This window comes from Suillus subalutaceus, assembly GCF_016647625.1.
Source record: "Suillus subalutaceus strain FC151 chromosome Unknown DFJ58scaffold_61, whole genome shotgun sequence".
NCBI lineage: Eukaryota > Fungi > Basidiomycota > Agaricomycetes > Boletales > Suillaceae > Suillus > Suillus subalutaceus.
This window is the reverse complement of record NW_024540310.1, coordinates 136,426-158,247: the sequence shown is the minus strand read 5'-3', so window position 1 is coordinate 158,247 and position 21,822 is coordinate 136,426. Positions and strand designations below refer to the sequence as shown.

Sequence of the window (21,822 nt, the reverse complement as noted above, 5' to 3'; positions counted from 1 at the left end):
AGGTTTGGAAGCCTTCGTCGATGCAGACTGGGCGTCCCAGCCCCACCAGCATTCCATGTCCGGTTATATCGTTCTCCTGAACGGAGGTCCTGTGGCCTGGAGTGCATGTAAGCAGCCCCTGATTGCTCTATCCACCACAGAGGCTGAGTATATTGCCCTGACGAGTGTGATAAGAGAACTACTTTACCTTCAGTTACTGATTGGCGAGCTCTACAAAGCGCCCCCACTTCCCATCCCCGTCTTCTGCAACAATCAAGCTGCAATAGCTCTCGCGTCGAACAGAAAATTCCAATCACATACCAAACACATTGACCTTCGCTACCACTTCATCCGGTCCCATGTCAAGGACGGCACCTTCCAGCTATTCTACTGCCCCACAGACGACAATGTTGCCGATGCCTTCACAAAGGCATTACCTCGCCCCCACCTGCAAAAGCTCAGAGCTCTGATGAGCCTAGCTTGTGCTCGAGGGGGAGTGTTGGAATCTGAGAGATCCGAGTAGAGGAAGACCGATGGATCCGAGATAGGAACAGGGGGAGAGTGAGAGGTACGAGCACAAGCCAAAAAGGATAAAGGTGAGTGACGTATGACGTCGGCTCGCATCCTACTTTATTTTATGTTTCTTATTCATTTTCCAACTGTAGTCAAGCTACATATGTTAAAAGCGCCTACTGAAGCGCCCAAACATCTCAGTTCTTCCAAGAGACTGAGATGTAAGTCCTTAACACTACCTACATGATACATTGTCTAACGACTAGTAGATACTTGTCCTTTTAGGTAGATGAGACGTTAATAAGAGTTCTTCCAAGAGACTGAGATATACTTGTCCTTTTAGACTCCTCGTCCCTCCCACTCTTATTATCACCGCAACTGTCTGGTGCTATGAACAATGGAAGACTGTGTCTGAAATATCTAAACTCACCTGATGGTGGATCAGGCACAGACTACAAGGGAAACCCAGGCCAAACCTCTATGGCGGGAGGAGGCGGCTCTATCTATCGAGGACTGACTACGACACACCTCAGGACTACCAACTACGAGCCAGGACCCCTGGCACTCCTGACCTGATCCGTCCTGCTGGAGCGCCCCGCTCCAATGGTGGGGTATGGATGTATTCTTTTGGCCTATAGGCCTAAAATAGGGATACATCGCCTGACATAGTTGTCCGCTCAGTGATACATCCGTGTAGCTTAAGTATCCTTGTGTCTAATATAGCAAGCAGTCACCAAGCAGTCACATTGAACGAATCTAGCTGCCATTCGGATCAAACAAGTTTATTTCACATCAAGGTACTGTTACAATCTAAGTATGCCCCTATTCATTTTCTTCTCTTACCTTGTATTACATCATGTACCGCATGATGCTGCTGCTAGACTTATCACTTTCTCATCTTATCATTGACTCATTGTATTACATCATGATCGCTACCAAGCTGTCATTAGATGACCTATTCTTGCTATCTCTGACTCATTCAGACACCTGCCCTAAAGCAGTTATCGTTCACTATATAAACCCGTCTTGTACATTGTAGTTCTTTACTTTAATCTTACTTGGTTTTACCTGGAACTTCCTTCGCTTAAGACTCCAATCTTAAGTCGTCTGAACTTGATTCAAGTCAAGGACACTCTCCTTGATTTGTCTTATGTATGTAGGAGTCTTTGAACCGACCTTAGCTGACATTGCTTATTGTGTTGCTATACGTCAGAACTATCCCAGTTCATAACAGAAGATTAAAGTCTTCTATCGAACCTCTCCACCACGAGAGGCCCAATTGCTAGTTAGCAAAGACGACCCCTTGGGTTAGAAAGTATTGGTGGGAACATGATCCTAATGAACCCGACTCCCCAGAAGAATATCATGAGGCCACAGGCCCGGATACAGAAGACAGAGAGAGATGAGAACTGTCCCCTGTAGAAGAACCAGAAGACAGAGAGAGACGAGAACCATCCCCTGTAACCACTGAATCAGATCACCACTTGACAACCTCATCTGACGAATTTCCAGAAGACAGACCACCCTGAAGCCTAGCAGCCAACCCCTGTTTCAGAATGTCTACTACTACGTCCTCCCCCGAGTTAAAAGCCGGAACACTCACGGTTTATAAAGGAGATCCAGACCACACCATTAGATGGTTATATTCGGTAAAAGCGTTGTAGAGGCTTGTGCTCCTACAGGCACACTTCTAGCGTCTTCCCTCTCCCCCTATAGCCACCCTCACATCGTTAAGGGTGCAAGCGCCTTACAGCTGCACCGCACTGCAGGCACTTTGGCGCCAGCACATGTGGCTGCTTGCGCTTGCGTGCTGGATCCTGTCGCTTGTCCTCTGCACATCCTATCCATGTCCTCCCTGGTCCATTGGTGTGTGTTTTCTTTCGTTTGAGTCACGCTGATGATATCTCTGCGCCGTACGACACTCTTTGCATTACAGACCCTTACTTACGCACTGTTACACACAATATGTACTCGCTTGCTCAGCTCCGCGCCATGGGAAAGCGCTTAGTGGTACTTACGTGTTAGAATTAGTTTTTGATACTTACTTCCGTTCCACGAGCATTGCAGTCCATAGCCCCAGTTACACTTTGAATCCACTCGAGTTTTCTGAGCTGCATCAGCCATTATCAGCGCGCACCTTATATTTAGTGGCCGCATCATCAGCGCATTCAAAGCACTTCGTGTGGTTTATACTCTTTTCAGCGCATTTATGTTACAGTCAAGTACGCCCCTATTCATTTTCTCTTCTTACCTTGTATTACGTCACGATCGCCATCATGAGCTGTCGCTAGACTTCTCTTATTACCAGTTGTATTACACCACGATCACATTATGCTGTCGCTAGGTGATCTATTCTTGTTATCTCTGACTCATTCTTATCTCTGACTCATTCTTATCTCTGACTCATTCTGACTTCATCATACCGGCCCTAAAGCAGTTATCTTTCACTATATAAACTCGCTCTGTACTATGTAGTTCTTTACTTCAATCTTACTAGGTTTTACCTGGAACTTCCTTCACTTAAGACCTCCAATCTTAAGTCGTCTGAAACTTGATTCAAGCCAAGGACACCCTCCTTGTCTTGTCTTAGTGAACCATCAAACTTTGGCATATGCTGAAGCCTTGAACTGACCTTGGCCTATTACTCTTACCAAGTAGCCATACATCAGAACCACCCTAATTCGTAACAAAAGATTAAAGTCTTTCAAGCGAATACATCGCTATCACGCACTGTAACCCAGAAAGAAGAACAAATCCTGGTCATCACGACAGATAGAACTCCAGGTCCCTCGAAGCTAAAACAAGCTGACATCATTAACACCAATCTTTGGCGCTTTGAACCTAGGTGCTGTACTGCCCATACCACCTTTGAACCCCCCAATGTCTTCCTCCAAACCCGTTGAAATCAAAATCGGATCTCCACCAATCTTCGATGGAGATAGAGACAAGTTGGATGGATTCCTGATGTCGTGCACATCTTACCTCAATATCAACGAGAAGATCTATGTCGACGATAAGCAGAAAATTATTTTCGTAACCTCCTTCATGAACGAAGGGAATGTGCGTTACTGGAAGGAAGATTTCCTTAGGCAAGCACAAGATCCTAACAACAAGAACACTGCAGGAACCGCCAAGGGATATGGCACCTGGGTTGAATTCCTCGCCGATTTCAAGAAAGCGTTCAGACCGCTTGATTCCTCAGGAACCGCGTTAGCCAAGCTTCGCAACCTGAAACAAGGAACCAAACTCCAAGACTATATTTCGGAGTTCTTGATGCTCACGCAAAGGGCAGGAATTCGCGACGATGTTTCTAAGAAGCAATTCTTCCTAGACGGATTACACCCAGGGTTGCTCGCTCGCCTCTATGGCACGGGCGATGTCTCTGACAACTTTGAGGTCGTCATCACCACCTGTATCAACCTCGACAACGCACGCCTTCACCTGAATGCAATCAGAGCGCACCACCAACCCCAGAAGAAGAAGAGCTTCGGATCTAACCGATACATACCATCTAAAGATCCTAACGCCATGGTGATCGATCGGCTTTCTGAAGAAGAACGCGCTGAACATTTCCGAACCAGAAAATGTTTCACCTGTCACAAGACCGGGCATCTTTTCAAGAACTGTCCTGAGAAGAAGAAAGGAAAGACCCTGATACGCCGCAAGGAAGTAGAAAGCAGTGATGAAGAAGAAGAAGCAGAAGTCCGTCGTCTCAACGAGGATTTTTGATATGGGAGACTGGATCAACATCAGTATCTCTTGATGTACCCATAAGACTTGTATGAAAAGTTGGTGAATGAAAAGAACTTCGGGTTCCCCTTTCCCTAATTTTGAAAACATGTCTGAAAACCGTTGAAACTACCGCAGTTGTTGACTCCGGAGCAGCTGGAACCTTTATCTCAGAAGACTTTGTCAAGAAGCACAAGATCCGAACCCACGCTCTCAGTAAACCCTTTAGGGTTACTACCGCCAATGGAAGCTACTCCAAAAGTGGAGCCATACACCGATACTGCATCCTTACCATTAAAATTGATGAACGAACTCTGATTGGAAAGTTCAACAGTCACACACCTTGGCAGAAGGGACCAAATCCTCCTTGGAATTCCCTGGCTACGGGCTATGAACCCGGTTATTGACTGGGCAGCTGAAACCTTAATTCTCTCTTGGATGGAGAAGAGTAATCAGGTTGAAGAAGAAGTTGACAAAGAAAGGAAGAAGAATGATCTTCCACTTCTATTTCGACAAGAACCTATCAATCAAACCTGGAAACAATCTAAACTTAGGAAAGCACCAGTTATCGAAACCCCTGTCATTTATCCAAAAGCGACTATTGAAGAAATCGTTGATGAAGAAGCATCACCCGTTCTTCCCATCCCCGACCTACTCCCCATCCCCAATGATGATGACGAAACCTTTGATACTAAGGAAGATGTCTGGATGCAAGAGAACTTTGCCGCACCAGTGTGAGAAGTCTCTATGTATGACCTAGATGATGATGAATTCCTGGTAGAATATTCCCTTGACGCGTCCGAACTCCTGGTAATTTCGAACACTACCATGGATATACCATTAACCTCCGATGGAACCAGTCATTCGGAACAGAAACCCACGGTTAAACCCCTGCCACGGCCTACGGAATACGCGAAAGTTAGTAACAAAGCTCAGCAGTTCGCTCTAGCTGCGGGCTTAGAACAAAAGAAGAAAACTTTCGAAGAACTCGTACCCTCTTATCTACACGACTTCGCCGACATCTTCGCTAAAGATGGTCTTAACCAACTACCCCCTGAACGACCCGGTATTGACCACCGTATTGAAACAAAACCCGGATCCATCCCCAAAACGTCGAAAATCTATCCCCTCTCTATCGCCGAACGTACCGCTGTCAAAGCATTTATCGATGAAAATTCAAAGAAAGGCTTTATCTCGGAGTCCAAATCTCCACAAGCCAGTGGTTTCTTCTTTGTAGGAAAGAAAAGCGGAGACCTTTGACCCTGTCAAGATTATCGGTACATCAATGATTGGACGATCAAGAACGCTTATCCGTTGCCACTTCCACTGTCCCTTGTTGTGCAATTACACGGAGCAAAGTATTTTACCAAAATGGATGTCCACTCTGGGTATAACAATATCCGCATTCACCCCGACGATAGATGGAAAGCCGCATTTACCACGGAATTCGGACTCTATGAGCCGAACATCATGTTTTTCAGACTTTGCAACTCTCCAGCCACGTTCCAAGCCTACATGAACCGCACGTTCCAACAAGAAATTAATGAAGGATGGTTAGTAATCTATATGGACGACATCCTCATCTTTTCGGATAACCTTGAGGAACACCATGCCCGTACCTGTTGCATTTTAACAAAGATTTGCTGTGGGTATCACAACCTGGCAGGCACATATAAGAAAAGTGCTCAGCCAGTATAAGTGAGTCTTGGCTCTGCCTAGCTGCTATACTCGCAGAATGCAAGAACGTTCGACCCTAAAGGGGAAGCAAGGAAAGCAAGGATCCACGGAATGATGCTAAACAACCCTGGTGAATGGCGGTGAAAGCGCGAGAAATGCGCTGAAGGCGCGCGCGGGAAAGCGGAATGCGAAAGTGCGCGAAGTGTGGGAAGGTAGTGCAAGCAGTGCACAAGTGTAGAAGACGGATACTGAGACTGATAAGAGGAAAAGCGCGGATCTAGACGGATACTGAAGGTGCCACTAGCTATAGACTGATGCTAGGGCCTCAAAACGATGATGGACACATGCATTGCATGGAACTAACTGGTGGTAGATACTGAGTGGTAGGAAGCTAAGGTGGAATTGTTGGGTGTGTAAGTGGGGTGTAAAACAAACATGAGAGTATGTAAGTTCTACCTAAGCGCTCTCCCAGGGCTCGGAGCCAAATAGGGAGCGCTCTAAGTATGTAAATGAGGTAAGGTGATGTAAAGTAAGGGTGCATAACGAAATGGGAAGTGTAATATGCTAAATATGGTCAGATAACGAAAAGGGACATACCAAGGGACTGGTTGGACGATGGATGGATGCTCCTGGATGTTGTGCGACATAGTGCGCTTAAGCGCGAGAAAGCGCGCAAGGCGCGCACGCGGGAATACTGCGCATTGTGCAGGAAAGTGTCGCGCCTATGGCGCGTTTTGCGGGAAGTGGTGCGCATGATGGTGGAAGTCATAGTGGATGATGGTGCAAGTTGTGCAGTAAAGGCCAGTCATCAGAATTCGTAAAATGAGCCCATATGAGCCCACAGAAACGCGAGTCTCTACACCGGTCGCTTTAAAACCAAGGAACTGGTTAAACGTGACTTTTGGTGGCCGTCTATGGGAACTTATATCCAGAAATACGTTGAGGGTTGCGCCCTTTGTCAGCAAATGAAATCAGATACCCACCCTACCACTCCCCCGCTGGTTCCTATCCCTTCTTCGGTCTCTACCCCATTTTCGCAAGTCTCTGTCGACCTCATCACTGATTTACCTCCTTGCAACGGTTTCGATTCTATCATGGTCGTGGTAGACCATGGTCTTATGAAGGGGATAATTCTCATTCCTTGTACAAAAACCATCACCTCAGAAGGCGTAGCAAAGAAGTTTTTTAAATACATCTACTGCCGCTTCGGACTCCATGAGAAGGTGATCTCAGATTGAGGACCACAATTCATATCCAAATTCTCTAAAGCCCTTGCTAAGCTTTTGAAATCCGACATTGCCGCTTCCCACCGCTTATCATCCACAAACGGACGGCCAAACCGAACATTTAAATCAAGAACTGGAAACCTATCTCCGAATCTATTGCCGCAATAACCCAGAAGAATGGGTTGAACATATGTATCCCAATGTCTGAATTCGTCCACAATCACCGCAAACACGATTCCCGCAACGCATCTCCATTCTTCCTTATGATGGGATATGAACCGCGAGCTCTCCCTCACGTACTTCCCGATTCTACCGTCCCAGCAGCAGAAGAACGACTCCACCTACTTCAGAAAATACGTGAAGAAGCTATCTCTTGTCATAACCTAGCAATGCAGCGAATGGCCGCACGATCGTATGGGAAGAAATACCAACCATGGAAAGTTGGAGATAAGGTTTGGTTATCGGGAAAGAATCTCATCACGCAGTTACCATCACGAAAACTCGCCCTGAAATGATACGGGCCCTTTACCATGAAAGCCGTACTCTCCCCTATCACATTCACACTCCAACTCCCAGAACAATGGAAGGTTCACCCCACGTTCCATGCTTCCGAGCTATCATCCTATCATGAAACCGAAATACACGGTCCTAACTTCCCCGATCCCCCACCCGATATCATCGATAACGAAGAAGAATACGAAGTCGAAGCAATCTTATCACACAAGGGCACGGGTAAACGAAGACGCTATCTCGTATCCTGGAAAGGATATTCTTCCGCCAACAACAAATGGATTCCCACAGAAAACCTCGGCAATGCTTCCACAATCCTCGCTGCTTATAAGAAAGCTCATCAGTTATAAGAGTCTGAATGAAAGTATGTCTTTTTCAGAACTCCGTACTCTTCAAATCCGTCTCCTGCAACTCCAGTCTATTGCCAACGCCATTGATAACATGTCCGCAAGCCTTACCACCTCCCCATCCACAACATCCGTCACATTGACCGAAACCATCAGATCCCCAAACTACTTCACCATTCTTGACGACATTGAAACCAACACGTTATTTGAATCTGCCCTCCTTTCCGAACAATCCACTATCGAGATAGACCGCCTCCTCGCTGAACAAGGAGCTCTCTCTAGTACCCTTCTCATTAACATCATCCGTGCTGCCAATCTTGTCAAACGTACCGCAGGACTTCTTAATGACAAACGTCTTGAGACCATTTTCCGTCACCTTCATATACGTATTCGCAACACTGCACTTCCTCTACCAAAGCGGTTGTTAGAGAGGCAATCCATATCGTCACTGAACGAATTGCAACAAACCCAATCACTAGACCACCATCCCCACACATTGCAATTCCCGTTCCACCTCCGGTTGAGACACCAACTCCTGTTGAGCATATGTCTAATGTTATCAGTCCTCCTTCTATACCGGTCATATCAATTGCTACTACGTCTGCCCCGGCGGCAACGACTCCTCGTATACATCCCACTCACTGACAACCTTCCAAGCGAGAGATCTCTGTCTCCCCCACTTCTCGAAACACCACTTTACGCTCTAAAACACCATCCCCGCCTCCGCAATCATCATCGGTCACCATCGTAAAGACTGAAAACCACGATAACTTTATTTGTCGTAACTGTGACATCGCCGGTCATCGTCACAAGAACTGCCCCACATACTTCTGCCATGTATGTCGTAATCTCGCGCCTGGACATCTATCCGTCTTTTGCAAAGAACTTAAAGGAGAAAAGCCGCTTCCTTAAGTATGGACGGATGAAGGCTTCTATGAGGCTCTCGCCAAATGGGAGGCTGATAAAGACGCCGCGTTAGAACAGCTTTCCATCGAAGAAGATGAGAAACTTTTCACCCAATGTGCTGGGGATCGTGATAACTATGATGCCTACAATAATTTTGATTGTTGAAATCGGTGACTTCAACGATAACAACGGGTTAATGTTACAGTCAAGTACGCCCCTATTCATTTTCTCTTCTTACCTTGTATTACGTCACAATCGCCATCATGAGCCGTCGCTAGACTTCTCTTATTACCAGTTGTATTACACCACGATCGCATTATGCCATCACTAGGTGATCTATTCTTGTTATCTCTGACTCATTCTGACTTCATCATACCGGCCCTAAAGCAGTTATCTTTCACTATATAAACTCGCTCTGTACTATGTAGTTCTTTACTTCAATCTTACTAGGTTTTACCTGGAACTTCCTTCACTTAAGACCTCCAATCTTAAGTCGTCTGAAACTTGATTCAAGCCAAGGACACCCTCCTTGTCTTGTCTTAGTGAACCATCAAACTTTGGCATATGCTGAAGCCTTGAACCGACCTTGGCCTATTACTCTTACCAAGTAGCCATACGTCAGAACCACCCTAGTTCGTAACAATTTAGGCTTTAGCGCTCTACTTAGGTTTCCTAGACTGAAGTTCTAGTCTTGGATCTCCCTCACTTATATCAGAGGAATCTATTCTCAGTAGCAATCCCCTTGGGACGACTGTTGCTCGCTTCCAGAGGAGCACTTGAGAGCCTCACTACACACTCCCCCCTAGTATCCATTTATCATTCCTTACCCTCAGCATATTTCAGGGTTAACTCCTCAGTCTATAATACCAACAAAAAGAAAGTCATTACTGCACTCGCCTATATGTCTGAAGGAAGCGCAGCTGGATGGGCAACCACGTTTTACACAGGAGCTGACGATACTGTCACTAATCCTTATGGAACCTTCGCCAGCTTCGAAATGAAGTTCAAAGAAGCATTTGCTCCAGCTGATGCGAAAGTAGTTGCACTGAACAAGCTAAGAACCCTCAGGCAAGGGAATGATCTTACGTCCTACATCGCTGAATTCAAAACCCTTGTCTCACAAGCCAGCGTCAAGGAATCCCAGGTTTTGATTATGTTTTTCAATGATGGATTAAAACAAGGACTCGTAAACTCCATATTCCAGATTGAAACCATCCCTGATTCTTTTGACAAATACGTAACCACAGTCATTCGGTTGGATAGTAACTGGCAACGAGGCGCAGCTCTGCGCAACAACCGCCGTAACATCACCAAACCTTCCAGACAATGTTACATACCAAGACCTACCTTCAATCGAAACCATGATCCCAATGCCATGGAGGTAGATCGTCTTGATGAAGAAGAACAGAATGAACACTTCAAGAAAGGACAATGATTTACCTGTTGCAAGACCGGGCACCTAGCAAGAGTATGTCCTGAGAAGAAGAAAGGGAAGACCCCCATACACCGCAAGGAAGTAGAAAGCAGCGATGATGATGAAGAAGAAGCAGAAGTCCCTCGTCTTAATGAGGATTTTTGATATGGGAGACTGGATCAATGTCAGTATCTTCCAATGTACCTATAAGACTTGTATGAGCAATTGGTGAACGTAAGGAACTTTGCGTCCCAATTTCCCTCATCTCGAAAACTTGTCTAAAAACCGTTGAAACAACCGCAGTCATAGACTCTGAAGCAGCTGGAACCTTCATTTCCGACGACTTCGTCAGACAACATTGAATTTGCACCCACGCTCTCAGTAAATACTTTAGGGTTACAACTGCCGATGGAAGCTATTCCAACAGCAAAGCGATACACAGATATTGTGTCCTTACTGTCAAGATAGATGGAAGATCCATGGTCGGAAAATTCATGTCAGAACTATCCCAGTTTGTAACAGGTACAGGAGCAAAGTCGTGCTAATTAGTCTAAATCATCGAGATCTCTATGCGGGGGTGCATCAATAGAAGGACCTTCTTCTGCCAGTGCATTAACCTGTGTATCAGCCAGATTTTTGCTTACCAAAGCGGTCACATGGTGCCACAATGCCCTGAATTTTGCAGACAGGGATCGACGGATGGCAGCCTGGTGTTTTGCATACGCCACCAAGCCCTTGTTGTCCTCAGGCTGCTCAGCCACATGCAGTGTGACCCGTGCTTCCCACCACTTAGCCTGCCAATCGAGAAACTCCAAGACACACCACATCTCCTCCAAGAGCAATTGGATTTCTTCAAACCACCGGTTGTGTCTGGCCCTTGTTTTGCACCATTCAATGTGTAGCGCTAGATGTGTGGTAAGCAATAAAGATAGCAGTAATAAATGATGACTTACAATCCCAAAACCTGTCACCATTGTCCAAAGGAATTCCGTGTACATGCCAAATCCATGACATGATCACTGTTCCTTGAGTGCGACCTCCAAGGTCCCCCATTGGCCGAAGGTCAGACTTCCTCAATGGCTGCAACTTGCGCTCCCAGCCTACATGGTCTAGCTGCCAAGACAGATGAGTGAGAGCTCACCGAGCACAAGAATACTTCTCGTGACTAAGAATGAGCTGATCCTCAACCGCTTGAATGGTTTTTTGGGCACAAGTGTTAAGATTTTGTCTGCAAATTTGTTGTGCCTTGAAGCGTAGAAGCTGGTGGCGGAGACGAATGTGAGAGCGGCATTCTTCGAGAGCGTTGTTAGCCTGCGCCAAGCATAACGACCACTCAACCTCAAGCAATTTCGCATCGCACATTGTCAGATTACAGATAGAAGATGGAAGAAATAGTGGGATATCCTCGGCTTTGATAGAGTTGAGTTTGGCTTTTGGACAGCCGGTGGTTTCATCAATGGTGCCCTCATCAGATGGAGAGAGACCAGTGGCATGGAAGTGAGCGACAGAGGGCACGTACAGGACCTGTATGTCGATCCATGAATCAATGCGGCATTGGAGAGCATTTCTGCGCATCAGAATCTTTGTTTGCTGATTGTTGTGTGGCATGGAAGTGAGCGACAGAGGGCACGTACAGGACCTGTATGTCGATCCATGAATCAATGCGGCATTGGAGAGCATTTCTGCGCATCAGAATCTTTGTTTGCTGATTGTTGGTTGAGTGTTGAGTGAGACCTGCATTATCTACCCGTAAATGTCGTCTACAAATGAATAAGCAGGAAGTATGTAGCAGTCAATCCATCACTTACTGCGCATTCTCAAGGTCCAAGCCTGTGCTAATGAAGATACTAGGCGTCACCTCTGAATGGAGGGAAATTGATGATCCTTCTTCCAAATCTTTTGCATCTTGGGTCATTTCTGGTATTTCAATCAGTCATCAATCACGCTCTAAAATTTTGAACTTACCTTGATTTTGACTGTTGAAGGGGTTGGGTTTTATATGATTGCTCTCCCAAGCAATGCCTTCTTCAGTTCAAGCCACGAGTGACACAGCACCCAACTCTGACTCTTTGATGGATCCCTCCAAGTCCACCAAGGTATGGTGATGGTCCCGTTTGGCATATGCAGCATCTGTTATTTTACGTAGTAGTGTTCAACCTTGTAAAGTAATCAATTTTCTGAATAAATGTTTAAAACTTGAGACTTACCAAGACCTATCACTTTTTTCCAATTCCAGTCCCCAAAATGGTTGTCTAAGACATCTCAACGTGAACCAGGTGCCATTTCCTTTGTGCTCACAGCAACACGGTTTATGTTGGCCCAACTGCACTCTGGCACTTCTCTGTCAGTCCGTCCAACATAAGGAGACCAATTGAATGAAAAAGTTGTTTGACAGGCTGCAATGTGTGTTGCGAGATGGAATTCGGAATGGAAAACCTGTATTGTTGAGTGCTACTGGGATGAAGCTGTAAGGGAAGAGCAGTTGACACACGATGCCAAAGCTTTTTGTGCTATTGACATGCGATATTGTAGGAGAAATTGACGGATGGGATTGATGAAAAGCGTGAAAGTGTGGAGAAGACAATATAATCCATATTCAAGTATCTGCCCAAATGAAATCAAAAACTGATAATATTCTTCCAGTGATACAAGTACTCACTTTTCACCTTTCTGAAGATCCCTGACGCCATTCGCTAACCGCATGTCATGCCTCGCGCAAACCACAGTGCCGACACCTGTTGCTGCAAGTCCCTTGGAAGATTTTGTGTCTGCCATATTGACTGTGTTATGGCTAACACAATTACTTTCCAATGCATATAAATCAGCAATGGCTGTAAGCAATAATCATTCAACTCACCTCTTGTGCTAGACTTGCATTTTCTCAAAGGTACACCTTGTAGTTACTTTCTTTGATAAAGTAACCCCATCCTTGGCTCAATCCAGGGTCCTTGTCATCGCTGGATACCAGTTGGCATTTCAGATGAAAGTTGGCATTGATAGCCAAAAACAGTGAGTAGATCCATCTGTAGAATGTGTTCAGATTACAGCTGAAAATAGGGAGGAGAGATGGTAAAATCTTACTGGTTCCCAGGTGAGACGTCCTCTAATGTCTCGGGCATGTTTTTGCCAGGGTGAGGGCAAGCGGAACACAGAACCATGATTTCTCCTTCTTTGGTAGCGCTAACTCCAGCTGGGTCATGCCCATGACCTGCCTGTTTTAGTGCCTTGAGGTTGCACCACTCCGCCATCATTCACAAAAAGACAGAATATTGATCCTATGAATTTCAATGATCAGAGGTAAATCAATCAGGATAAAGTATATAGAGTACAAGTCACCTTGATAGGCTTGACACCTGTGTTGTCACTCTGACATGCAACACAGTGGTAAAACTCGAATGCGGATACCTTGGACTCAAACAAGAGCAAGTGGAAGTGTTCGAGAACAGTAAATGTAGCAGCTGTTCATGGGTCTGTGGTTGTTGCTGGGAACCAGCAAGCGCGCAGGATTTGTTTGTCGTGTGAGGATGCATACTCACAGTCACAGAAGTCAAGAGCGACTTCATGGATTCTGTGAACATCAATGACAGTAAAATCATCGTCAAAGGCTGGTTTCGGTTTGCGGCAGCGCTGACCAGCGCTGTGACCCAGTTGTATGTGGAGCCCCAGTTGCTTCAAGGTCATTGGATGGAAATACCCGTCATGCCATTTCTGAATCAATGGTGTTAGTGGAAAGCACTGATGTCCATTAAAAACATACCTTCAGCCGATGCAGGGGCATGTTCTGGTGGAGGTTCATAACACATGACTGACAGTATAATGCAACAGAAAGCAGTCTTTGCAACAAAATACTGCATTTGAATTGCCACAGCTATGGCATGAGTGACATGTGTCACCACGTCCTTCCAAGTGGATGAATTCATTGAGATATGTTTGACGTTCAGAGATCCAAATACGAATGGGGTCATCCTGTTGAAAAAATCAAGGTCAGCTCTCAGTCTATATTTTCAACATCCAAGCTTATGCCAACTGTCTGTGGTCATATTTCTTTTGAACCTGGGATGTTGTAAGGCTCTGTATCAAGGAATTAAGTGTTGTTCTGCTCATTCCAAGGATCCTCAAAGAGGTTAGTGTTGATGCTGAGCTCGAGTTCTGGAGTAGCGCCAGCTGGTGTCCCATCAAGATATGTTGTCTGTAGATTGATCTGCCCAGTGGGATCAACAGTGTATATTCTGTGGCGTTGGATGTTGCATGAAGATGCGTCAGTGGGATCTGAAAGCACATGTTGCACTAGGCGAGGTTTTTTGCTGGGACGACCAGCCATCAGTCACAGCACACTCCAACTATCAAGCCAAATATTGTTGAGCCACCATGATATGGTGAGCTCATTCATGATGTATCCAAGTGGACAGAACCAAACTCAATGATGTATCAAAATGGACAATGAACAGACCTTTCAAATGATCCAACTGCACAAATTCTTGCCGGTCCCTTCGGCACAATTCTGTTATACTCCAACTCCAAGTCGCTGAAAAGGTATGGATCATGAGATATCATTTGAGCTAGAGCTCACATTGGACTCAGCCCAGATGTCAGATTGACAACCAATGCAAGAGCAACACACATGGTTGATGCCACACTTAACTGAATACACACTGCGAATTTCACACAGCAAGGCACCTGCCTTCTGAGCATGGTTGAATGATGAATGGCTGCTGAAATGGCCTGAGCAGGCTTTGCTATGGCCTGAACGTCCAGCTGAGGATGCATTGACTGAAAGTGAAGAGAAGGAACTTTTGCAGCTGAAAAGGCAAGGAAACAAGTCAGTCAACAATTCATTCAATGATTGCAGTGGATGATTGACCATCAGATAGGACCTAAGAAGCTGGATGTTGTGGGCGTCAATTCGTCCAAAACATGCTCGTAAAATGTACAGTTGCTCAGGCTGTTGTGGGACCGCTGATGGACGTTGCGTCGAATTTCAATTCCCTGAGCTAAACCTATTATGATTGTAAATCATTACATTACCTATATATCTTGGTCTATGTAGTTTGAAGCAAGACAATCCACCATGCAAAGACCACGCACACTGTGATCCCACATTTAAATTCAAGCTTTGAGTTGAGAATTTTGGTGTTAGCAATATAGCCAGTAAAAGTTCTATAAAAGTCCAACAAGGTATGAACCAAATGTACTACGTGATTCTTAGCCACTTACAACCTTGAATCATGGGTCGGCCCAAACTCTATAACACTCCAAAAGAATGTCAAGAGGCCAAGCAGATGCACCAACGGACACACTATGCAAGGTTAATCCATGACACTTGTCTTTTTATTAATATATGTTACTCACTTTCAACCAGGAACAAAGCTGCAATCAGCACGAGACTCAAAGTGAAGTATCAGGAAAACCAAGAAGCACAAGCTGCCCCAGTCTCCCCCTCAAAAAAAGTTAATGGGTATGTGTATTGTTGATATTTATTTACTCGCTTATCTCAGAGGTCATTCATAGTGATATCAACCATCATATGATCGATCTTTATGACAATCAGGGCTCACAGCATGTTCACCGCCACCAGAAAACAAAGTCCGTGTGAGTTTTGATCTAATTTCATTCCCTTGCCGTGATCGAATATTCAATTATACAGCAACAAAAGGGATTTCTTATCAAGGTACTTAGATGGATCACCTGCACAGGTGATAGATGCTCTAGTATGCAACCACCTCGAGACTGGTGACTTAGATGAGCTTCGAGGGACACTATCTGCGTTAGAGGTGATTGTCAAGGAGTTGCACGATACAGAACAGCATATATTAGGACGTGAGGGCATGAGCCCAAAATTTCTTAAGGCATCTGATGCATCCAAGGAGGCAAAGGAAGTGATTCATGCTGTGGAAGATGTTTTTTGTTGCACATTGGTGTCGGGGATGGATCTTCACCAGCAATATGCAGACACAAAATTTATATTCCAGATGCTCTGGGACACTAAGTAGGTAGTTAATGTAATTGAACAGTAAAAGATTGTACTCACTACATGCCGACTTCATGGGTCTGTGCGTGAGATATTGCTGCAATAGCAGGCTAAACTTCTTCAAGGGTTTGCAAATCAATTTCCCCCCTCACACGCATATAAGCACCATAATGGTACATACATGAATTGTTTTTCCAGAAGGATGGAACTTGTTGATAATGAATAATGATATAGATTATGGCGCCCTGGAAATGGACTTCTCCTAAACAGGATGAATGGTTAGCTCCTTGGTTTGACAAATATTGTGCAAAGCAAACTGAAAAAATAGAAACTGGCCGAACTTTTTTGCTGACTTGAACGAGACATGGTTCATTGCATACCCAGAGCAAAGGCCAGCTAGTTTACCCCCTGTCGGACCATTGACCCAAGATGAGATGCTTGTGATGCATAGATGCATAAGGCTTGTGATTCGCGAAAAGAGGTATGTGTTAATTGTGAATGCTCACTTTAAATTCACAAATGGGACTTAGAAATTAAGAAACTGCTTCAAAAATAGTCTTGGTACGACAAAAGCAGGACGGCAAGCAAAGGCCAATGCTACAGATGTCTTCAAAGCCGTATTGTGGAGTGTCGCTGAATCCGAGAAGCCAATGTGTTCCCTTCAGGAAGCGGTGGCATATTCAAAGCTCTATTACCATACGCGTATTAAGGCAACGGCTGATGAAGTACTGAAAGCTGAAGCAGAATTACTGCAAGCAGAAAACAAGACACCTATGAATGGAAAGCATATTGCCATTGTGAAGCAGCACACAGCAAGCCTCTATAGTGGAGAGACTGATGAGGTTAAGGCAGAGGTACAAAGATACATTGAGAATCAGAAGACTCGGACACAGAAGGACGATGAGGCGGGGAACATGGAGCGAAGGCGATTATGCAAGGTAATAGAATTTACAGCCTATTGATTATGATGTGTATCAGCTTATGAGACCACATAGAAATATAGAAAAACTTGCCGCTATCGCTAACAAGTTCCTCAAGGGGCCAGCGGAAGCCACTGGGTTCACATTCTCCCTCCTGGCAGGTGGCCCTTCTCCAGAGTCCAGCGGCTCAATTGATGTCTATAGGCATGTGCATTAGTACTTATGAAATAGAGTCAAACACTGACCTACATCAAAGTTTCCAAGTGGGTCACACCAAGTTCGGAAACGACTTCAGCAAGGCATACCCTGAGTTTGAAATAGGTATCATGTCTCCATTCAGAGACCATCTGTATTGAGTATATCGTGAGTTGGATGGCGCTGAAAAAACCATTGACTAACTCATTCATAACAGCTGATCTGGTGGATTCAAGGGCACGCCTAGGGAGTCCCGTGTCATTGAACAAGGGTCCAACTCCCACATCGTTGAATGAGCTCGAGAGTCCTGCATTGTTGGATGAGTTTGAGAGTTCCTAGTTGTTGTTGAATGAGATTGAGATAGGAAGGGGTCTGGAGGATGTGTCCCAACAACGATCAGATATATCATCTGATGGCAATCACTCGGCATTAAGCAGTGGAGAGGGACACACTGGCAAAGGGGCTCGAACCAAGCAGGAGGCCAAACGCAGATGAAATGGGTGAGAACTAGCTACTGACATGCACTAGGTACATATACCTAGTGCCTCGAGGCCCAGGCAAGACCCCTGGCACCTCAGGCAGACCCCTAGGAGCCAGACCTCCCTAACACAGCGGAATGAAGGATGCTGACAAATCAGGTCAACCTTTTTCCGATACGTCTGCCAGTACTAGTGGTCCAGACACCCACCTGCCATTTGATTCAGCTCAACAGAGCTCACTTGATTTTTCTGAAAACTTGACTGGCAATTGGAATCTTGATGACACTTTTTGGACCGATCTTGCTGCCAAGGTTGCAGCATTTGAGGTGTCAGGTGGTGACAATCCGGCCTTGCCACACTTGCCTCCTTACCCACATGCAGAGTCCATGTCTTCCCCAACCCCACAATCACCCAATGTTCCAGCACCACTGCCGCATATCCCACACACCATATGTCGCACATCCCCTGCTACCTCATCCCATATGGTCCCTGCATCTCCAGAGGTTCCAGTACAGGCTGCGCAGTTCCTGCACCATGATTCTCAGCCAGTGAGTCCTATGGAGCCACGATTACAGCCCTCACCCCCTCCCATTTCCACTTTACCTGGACTCCCTTCCAACACACCAGTCATCACCAAGACAACAATGCAACCCTTACCGCACCAGTCAAATGCGCCATCCACCAGTGGTGTTGAACCCTCCCCTGATGGCAATGAACATTTTCATCGCCATAGGACTGGTCAGGTGTCCATTCCCTCCAAGGGCAATGCCGCCGCTAATAGCATTGGTGAAAATGCACTGACTGTTTCTGGGAAGCATACCACGGCACAGGAACCTAGTACATCCAGTCACAAACAGAAGTAAGGTCCTACTTCCATCTGTGTCGCCTGGTTACTTACATTTTCAAACAGGAAACAAAAGGTATGATATCGCATTGCATTTTGCAACTCTTCAGTGGACCAATGGACTTGGTCCTCTGCATTTTTGTTACCTCATTTTTTGTTACCTCTTATCTTTGTATATTCAGCGTAATTAGCTATTGAATAATACAATCATATATTTTCCGTCAATTACCAATGCACTGGGTCACTTTGCCACTTCAAACTTCAAATGTGTGCGTGCCACGAACACACTGTCATGTGACAATAGGGAGTTCAAAGCTGGATTTCGAGGCCGATTTGGATGCAATTTGGACGTGGATTTGGACTTGGATTTGGACGCTAAAAAACGTCCAAATCTGATTTCAACTTTGACAACCCTCGATTTCAACCTGATTTTGATGGATTTGACACCAACTGTTTTTGCTTACCCAAGTGCTTGCCGTGTCAGAGTTCAAATTACCGTAGTACAACGGTTAGCATAGGATATGTAAAAACTGTTTTGAAACCACGATGCCCTTTCAAACTGAACGCCAGCAGGCTGCTGAATCAGTGCTCGAGTCATACATTGCAGCTCTTCTGGCAGAATCCCACATTCTCATTGATCCCATGTCTTCTTCTAGCTCTGGTTCTTCTGATTCAAGCTCCGACAACTCCTCTGGTGAATCCAATGACGACCTGATGCCTACTACCAGCGAAGTTTTGCTTGGTGTGGTAGGCACATTGTACTCTCAGAGATACCTTGTCGACAGGGAGCCAATAGTCAACAGTGGTGAAAATTTAGTTGCCCTGAGATTTTCAGAGCATATGTTCAGGTAACCCCTGACTGCTTTGATGTGCTAATCTCTGCTCTACAAGATGACCTGGTGTTCTATAACCAGTCTAACTTGCCGCAGATGCCTGTTGCTGCACAAGTAGCCATTGCTTTATACCATTTTGGTCACTATGGTAATGCAATCAGCACAAGACTGGTGGCTTTGTGGGCTGGTGTTGGTTATGAGACTGTTCACTTTGTCACGCAACGTGTCATGAAGGCCATCTGTAGTGATCGCTTTCACTGCTCTGCTCTATACTGGCCGACATTAGATGAGAAAGAGGAGGCCAAGAGATGGGTGGAGGAGAATTCTTGCCCTGCATGGCGGGATGGTTGGTTGATGGTTGATGGCACATTGGTTCCATTATATGCTCGACTGACGGATCTTGAGAGGCTTTTCAGCCTGGAAGATTTCATCCCATGGGGCATGACAGGTAGCATGAACGAGAGAGACAGCAGGGACAAAAGAGACAGTGGGGATGAAAGAGACAGCAGGGACAAAAGAGACAGTGGGGACAAGAGAGACAGCAGGGACGAAAAAGACAGCAGGGATGAAAGAGACAGCGGGGATGAAAGAGACAGCAGGGATGAAAGAGACAGCAGGGATGAAAGAGACAGCAGGGACAAAAGAGACAGCAGGGACAAAAGAGACAGCGGGGATGAAAGAAACAGCAGGGACAAAAGAGACAGCAGGGATGAGAGAGACAGCGGGGACGAGAGAGACAGTGTGCAGCTAGATAGGATAGTATTGAGAGAACAGACATGTTTGTGGGGTAGAACAGTGACTAGGACAGTATGCTCTCACTTGGGCTATTGATGATCGTGCGCTATACTGCCCTGCAATGTTGAGCGCTGTCTTGATAACCTGAGGGTCTTATATAAATACGTGTAAGAATGTAATGACACCACAACTACACTTGATAAGACTTCTTGCCAGTCCTTGATTAACATGGTCTACGACTTTTCTTCTTTTGTGGTAGATAATGTGTGAGTTCTTGGGAGGCTCACTAAACCAATCAGTTAGATTAACTTAGCCGGAGCTCTAATATTTCTGATTGAAACTATGGGATTGTCTAGGATATACCGTCTAGACACTTGAACTGGTTTCCTGAATATATGGTTAACTGTTGAGAAGCTGGTCTCAAATGTGACTATGTGGACCAAAGCTCGTATTGGTCAATATACAAATACCTGGTGAGAACACTGGTCTCACAAATAACAACAAATGACAAATAGAAAAACAATGATAAATAACAACAATGACCAAAGCTCGTGTTGGTCAGTATACAAATACCTGGTGAGAACGCTGGTCTCACAAATAACAACGGTGACCAAAGCTCGTGTTGGTCAGTAAACACTATGTGGTGAGAACACTGGTCTCACAAAACTGGGTTTCTATCATGAGAAACTTACATAATCTCAAGGGATACACTTTCCCTGCACTTGTCTGGACAGTACTTACAAAGAAAATGGGCTTTGTAAGCAGCAATCTGTTCAGGCTGAAGCTTCTTAGGTGAGAGTTCAATTGGCTCAAGTGGGAGATTCTTGAATGCAACAAGTGGGAGATCTATTTTTTGGGGGGAGAATGGGCTCTCCTTATATACATTTTGTGTGGGAATATTATGTAAGTAAAAAGGTGATGTAATGACTTCAGAATGTGAGAAGAATATCCCAAAAACTGGAGCAGAATGTTACGAACTAGGATGGTTCTGACGTATGGCTACTCGATAAGAGTAATCGGCCAAGGTCGGTTCAAGGCTTCGGCGTATACCGAAGTTCAATGGTTTCTAAGACAAGTCTAGGAGAGTGTCCTCGACTTGAATCACGTTCAATGCGACTTAAGATTGGAGGTCTTAAGCGAAGGAAGTTCCAGGTAAAACCTAGTAAGATTAAAGTAAAGAACTACATAGTACAGGGCGAGTTTATATAATAAACGGTAACAACTTTAGGGCCGGTACGATGAGGTCATAGAGACGAGTCAGAGATAAGACGAGTCAGAGATAACAAGAATAGTTCATCTAGCGACGGCAAGATGCGATCGTGATGTAATACAATGATGTAAGAGGAAGAAAATGAATAGGGGCATACTTGACTGTAACATTACCCCGTTATTATCGTTGAAGTCACCGATTTCAACAATCAAAGTTATCGTAAGCGTCATAGTTGTCACGATCACCTGCACATTGAACGAACATTCTCTCATCTTCTTCGATAGAGATCTGTTCTAAGGCGGCGTCCTTGTCAGCCTCCCATTTAGCAAGAGCTTCA

General features: G+C 45.2%; 7 protein-coding genes across 7 annotated transcripts; 3 read left to right on the top strand and 4 right to left on the bottom strand.

Annotated features, from left to right (window-relative positions):
- Positions 1–11,192: 11,192 nt before the first annotated feature.
- DFJ58DRAFT_841933 (uncharacterized protein) lies at positions 11,193–12,216 on the bottom strand (the record flags this gene model as incomplete). The annotated part of the gene is made up of 7 exons (XM_041392768.1): positions 11,193–11,205; positions 11,255–11,265; positions 11,298–11,410; positions 11,443–11,612; positions 11,662–11,868; positions 11,936–12,061; positions 12,110–12,216. The coding sequence occupies 7 exons, from the start codon at positions 12,214–12,216 to the stop codon at positions 11,193–11,195; spliced, it is 747 nt and encodes a 248-aa protein (XP_041243334.1).
- A 347-nt stretch (positions 12,217–12,563) lies between these two features.
- Positions 12,564–13,897, bottom strand: DFJ58DRAFT_716611 (uncharacterized protein; the record flags this gene model as incomplete). Its single annotated transcript, XM_041384238.1, has 9 exons — positions 12,564–12,752; positions 12,791–12,811; positions 12,845–12,905; positions 12,961–13,104; positions 13,193–13,324; positions 13,383–13,540; positions 13,565–13,576; positions 13,638–13,712; positions 13,838–13,897. The coding sequence occupies 9 exons, from the start codon at positions 13,895–13,897 to the stop codon at positions 12,564–12,566; spliced, it is 852 nt and encodes a 283-aa protein (XP_041243333.1).
- Positions 13,898–14,385: 488 nt separating this feature from the next.
- On the bottom strand, positions 14,386–14,993 carry DFJ58DRAFT_841931 (uncharacterized protein; the record flags this gene model as incomplete). Its single annotated transcript, XM_041392767.1, has 3 exons — positions 14,386–14,530; positions 14,752–14,826; positions 14,872–14,993. The coding sequence occupies 3 exons, from the start codon at positions 14,991–14,993 to the stop codon at positions 14,386–14,388; spliced, it is 342 nt and encodes a 113-aa protein (XP_041243332.1).
- Positions 14,994–15,526: 533 nt separating this feature from the next.
- On the top strand, positions 15,527–16,291 carry DFJ58DRAFT_728606 (uncharacterized protein; the record flags this gene model as incomplete). Its single annotated transcript, XM_041385609.1, has 4 exons — positions 15,527–15,606; positions 15,661–15,756; positions 15,810–15,890; positions 15,946–16,291. The coding sequence occupies 4 exons, from the start codon at positions 15,527–15,529 to the stop codon at positions 16,289–16,291; spliced, it is 603 nt and encodes a 200-aa protein (XP_041243331.1).
- Positions 16,292–16,720: 429 nt separating this feature from the next.
- Positions 16,721–17,499, top strand: DFJ58DRAFT_728605 (uncharacterized protein; the record flags this gene model as incomplete). The annotated part of the gene is made up of 4 exons (XM_041385608.1): positions 16,721–16,750; positions 16,800–17,207; positions 17,248–17,397; positions 17,446–17,499. 4 exons carry the CDS (start codon positions 16,721–16,723, stop codon positions 17,497–17,499), a joined length of 642 nt encoding a protein of 213 aa, XP_041243330.1.
- Positions 17,500–18,000: 501 nt separating this feature from the next.
- DFJ58DRAFT_728604 (uncharacterized protein) lies at positions 18,001–19,559 on the top strand (the record flags this gene model as incomplete). The annotated part of the gene is made up of 3 exons (XM_041385607.1): positions 18,001–18,722; positions 18,774–18,783; positions 19,281–19,559. 3 exons carry the CDS (start codon positions 18,001–18,003, stop codon positions 19,557–19,559), a joined length of 1,011 nt encoding a protein of 336 aa, XP_041243329.1.
- A 359-nt stretch (positions 19,560–19,918) lies between these two features.
- DFJ58DRAFT_728603 (uncharacterized protein) lies at positions 19,919–20,505 on the bottom strand (the record flags this gene model as incomplete). The annotated part of the gene is made up of 3 exons (XM_041385606.1): positions 19,919–20,287; positions 20,360–20,419; positions 20,470–20,505. The coding sequence occupies 3 exons, from the start codon at positions 20,503–20,505 to the stop codon at positions 19,919–19,921; spliced, it is 465 nt and encodes a 154-aa protein (XP_041243328.1).
- Between the last annotated feature and the right edge of the window lie 1,317 nt (positions 20,506–21,822).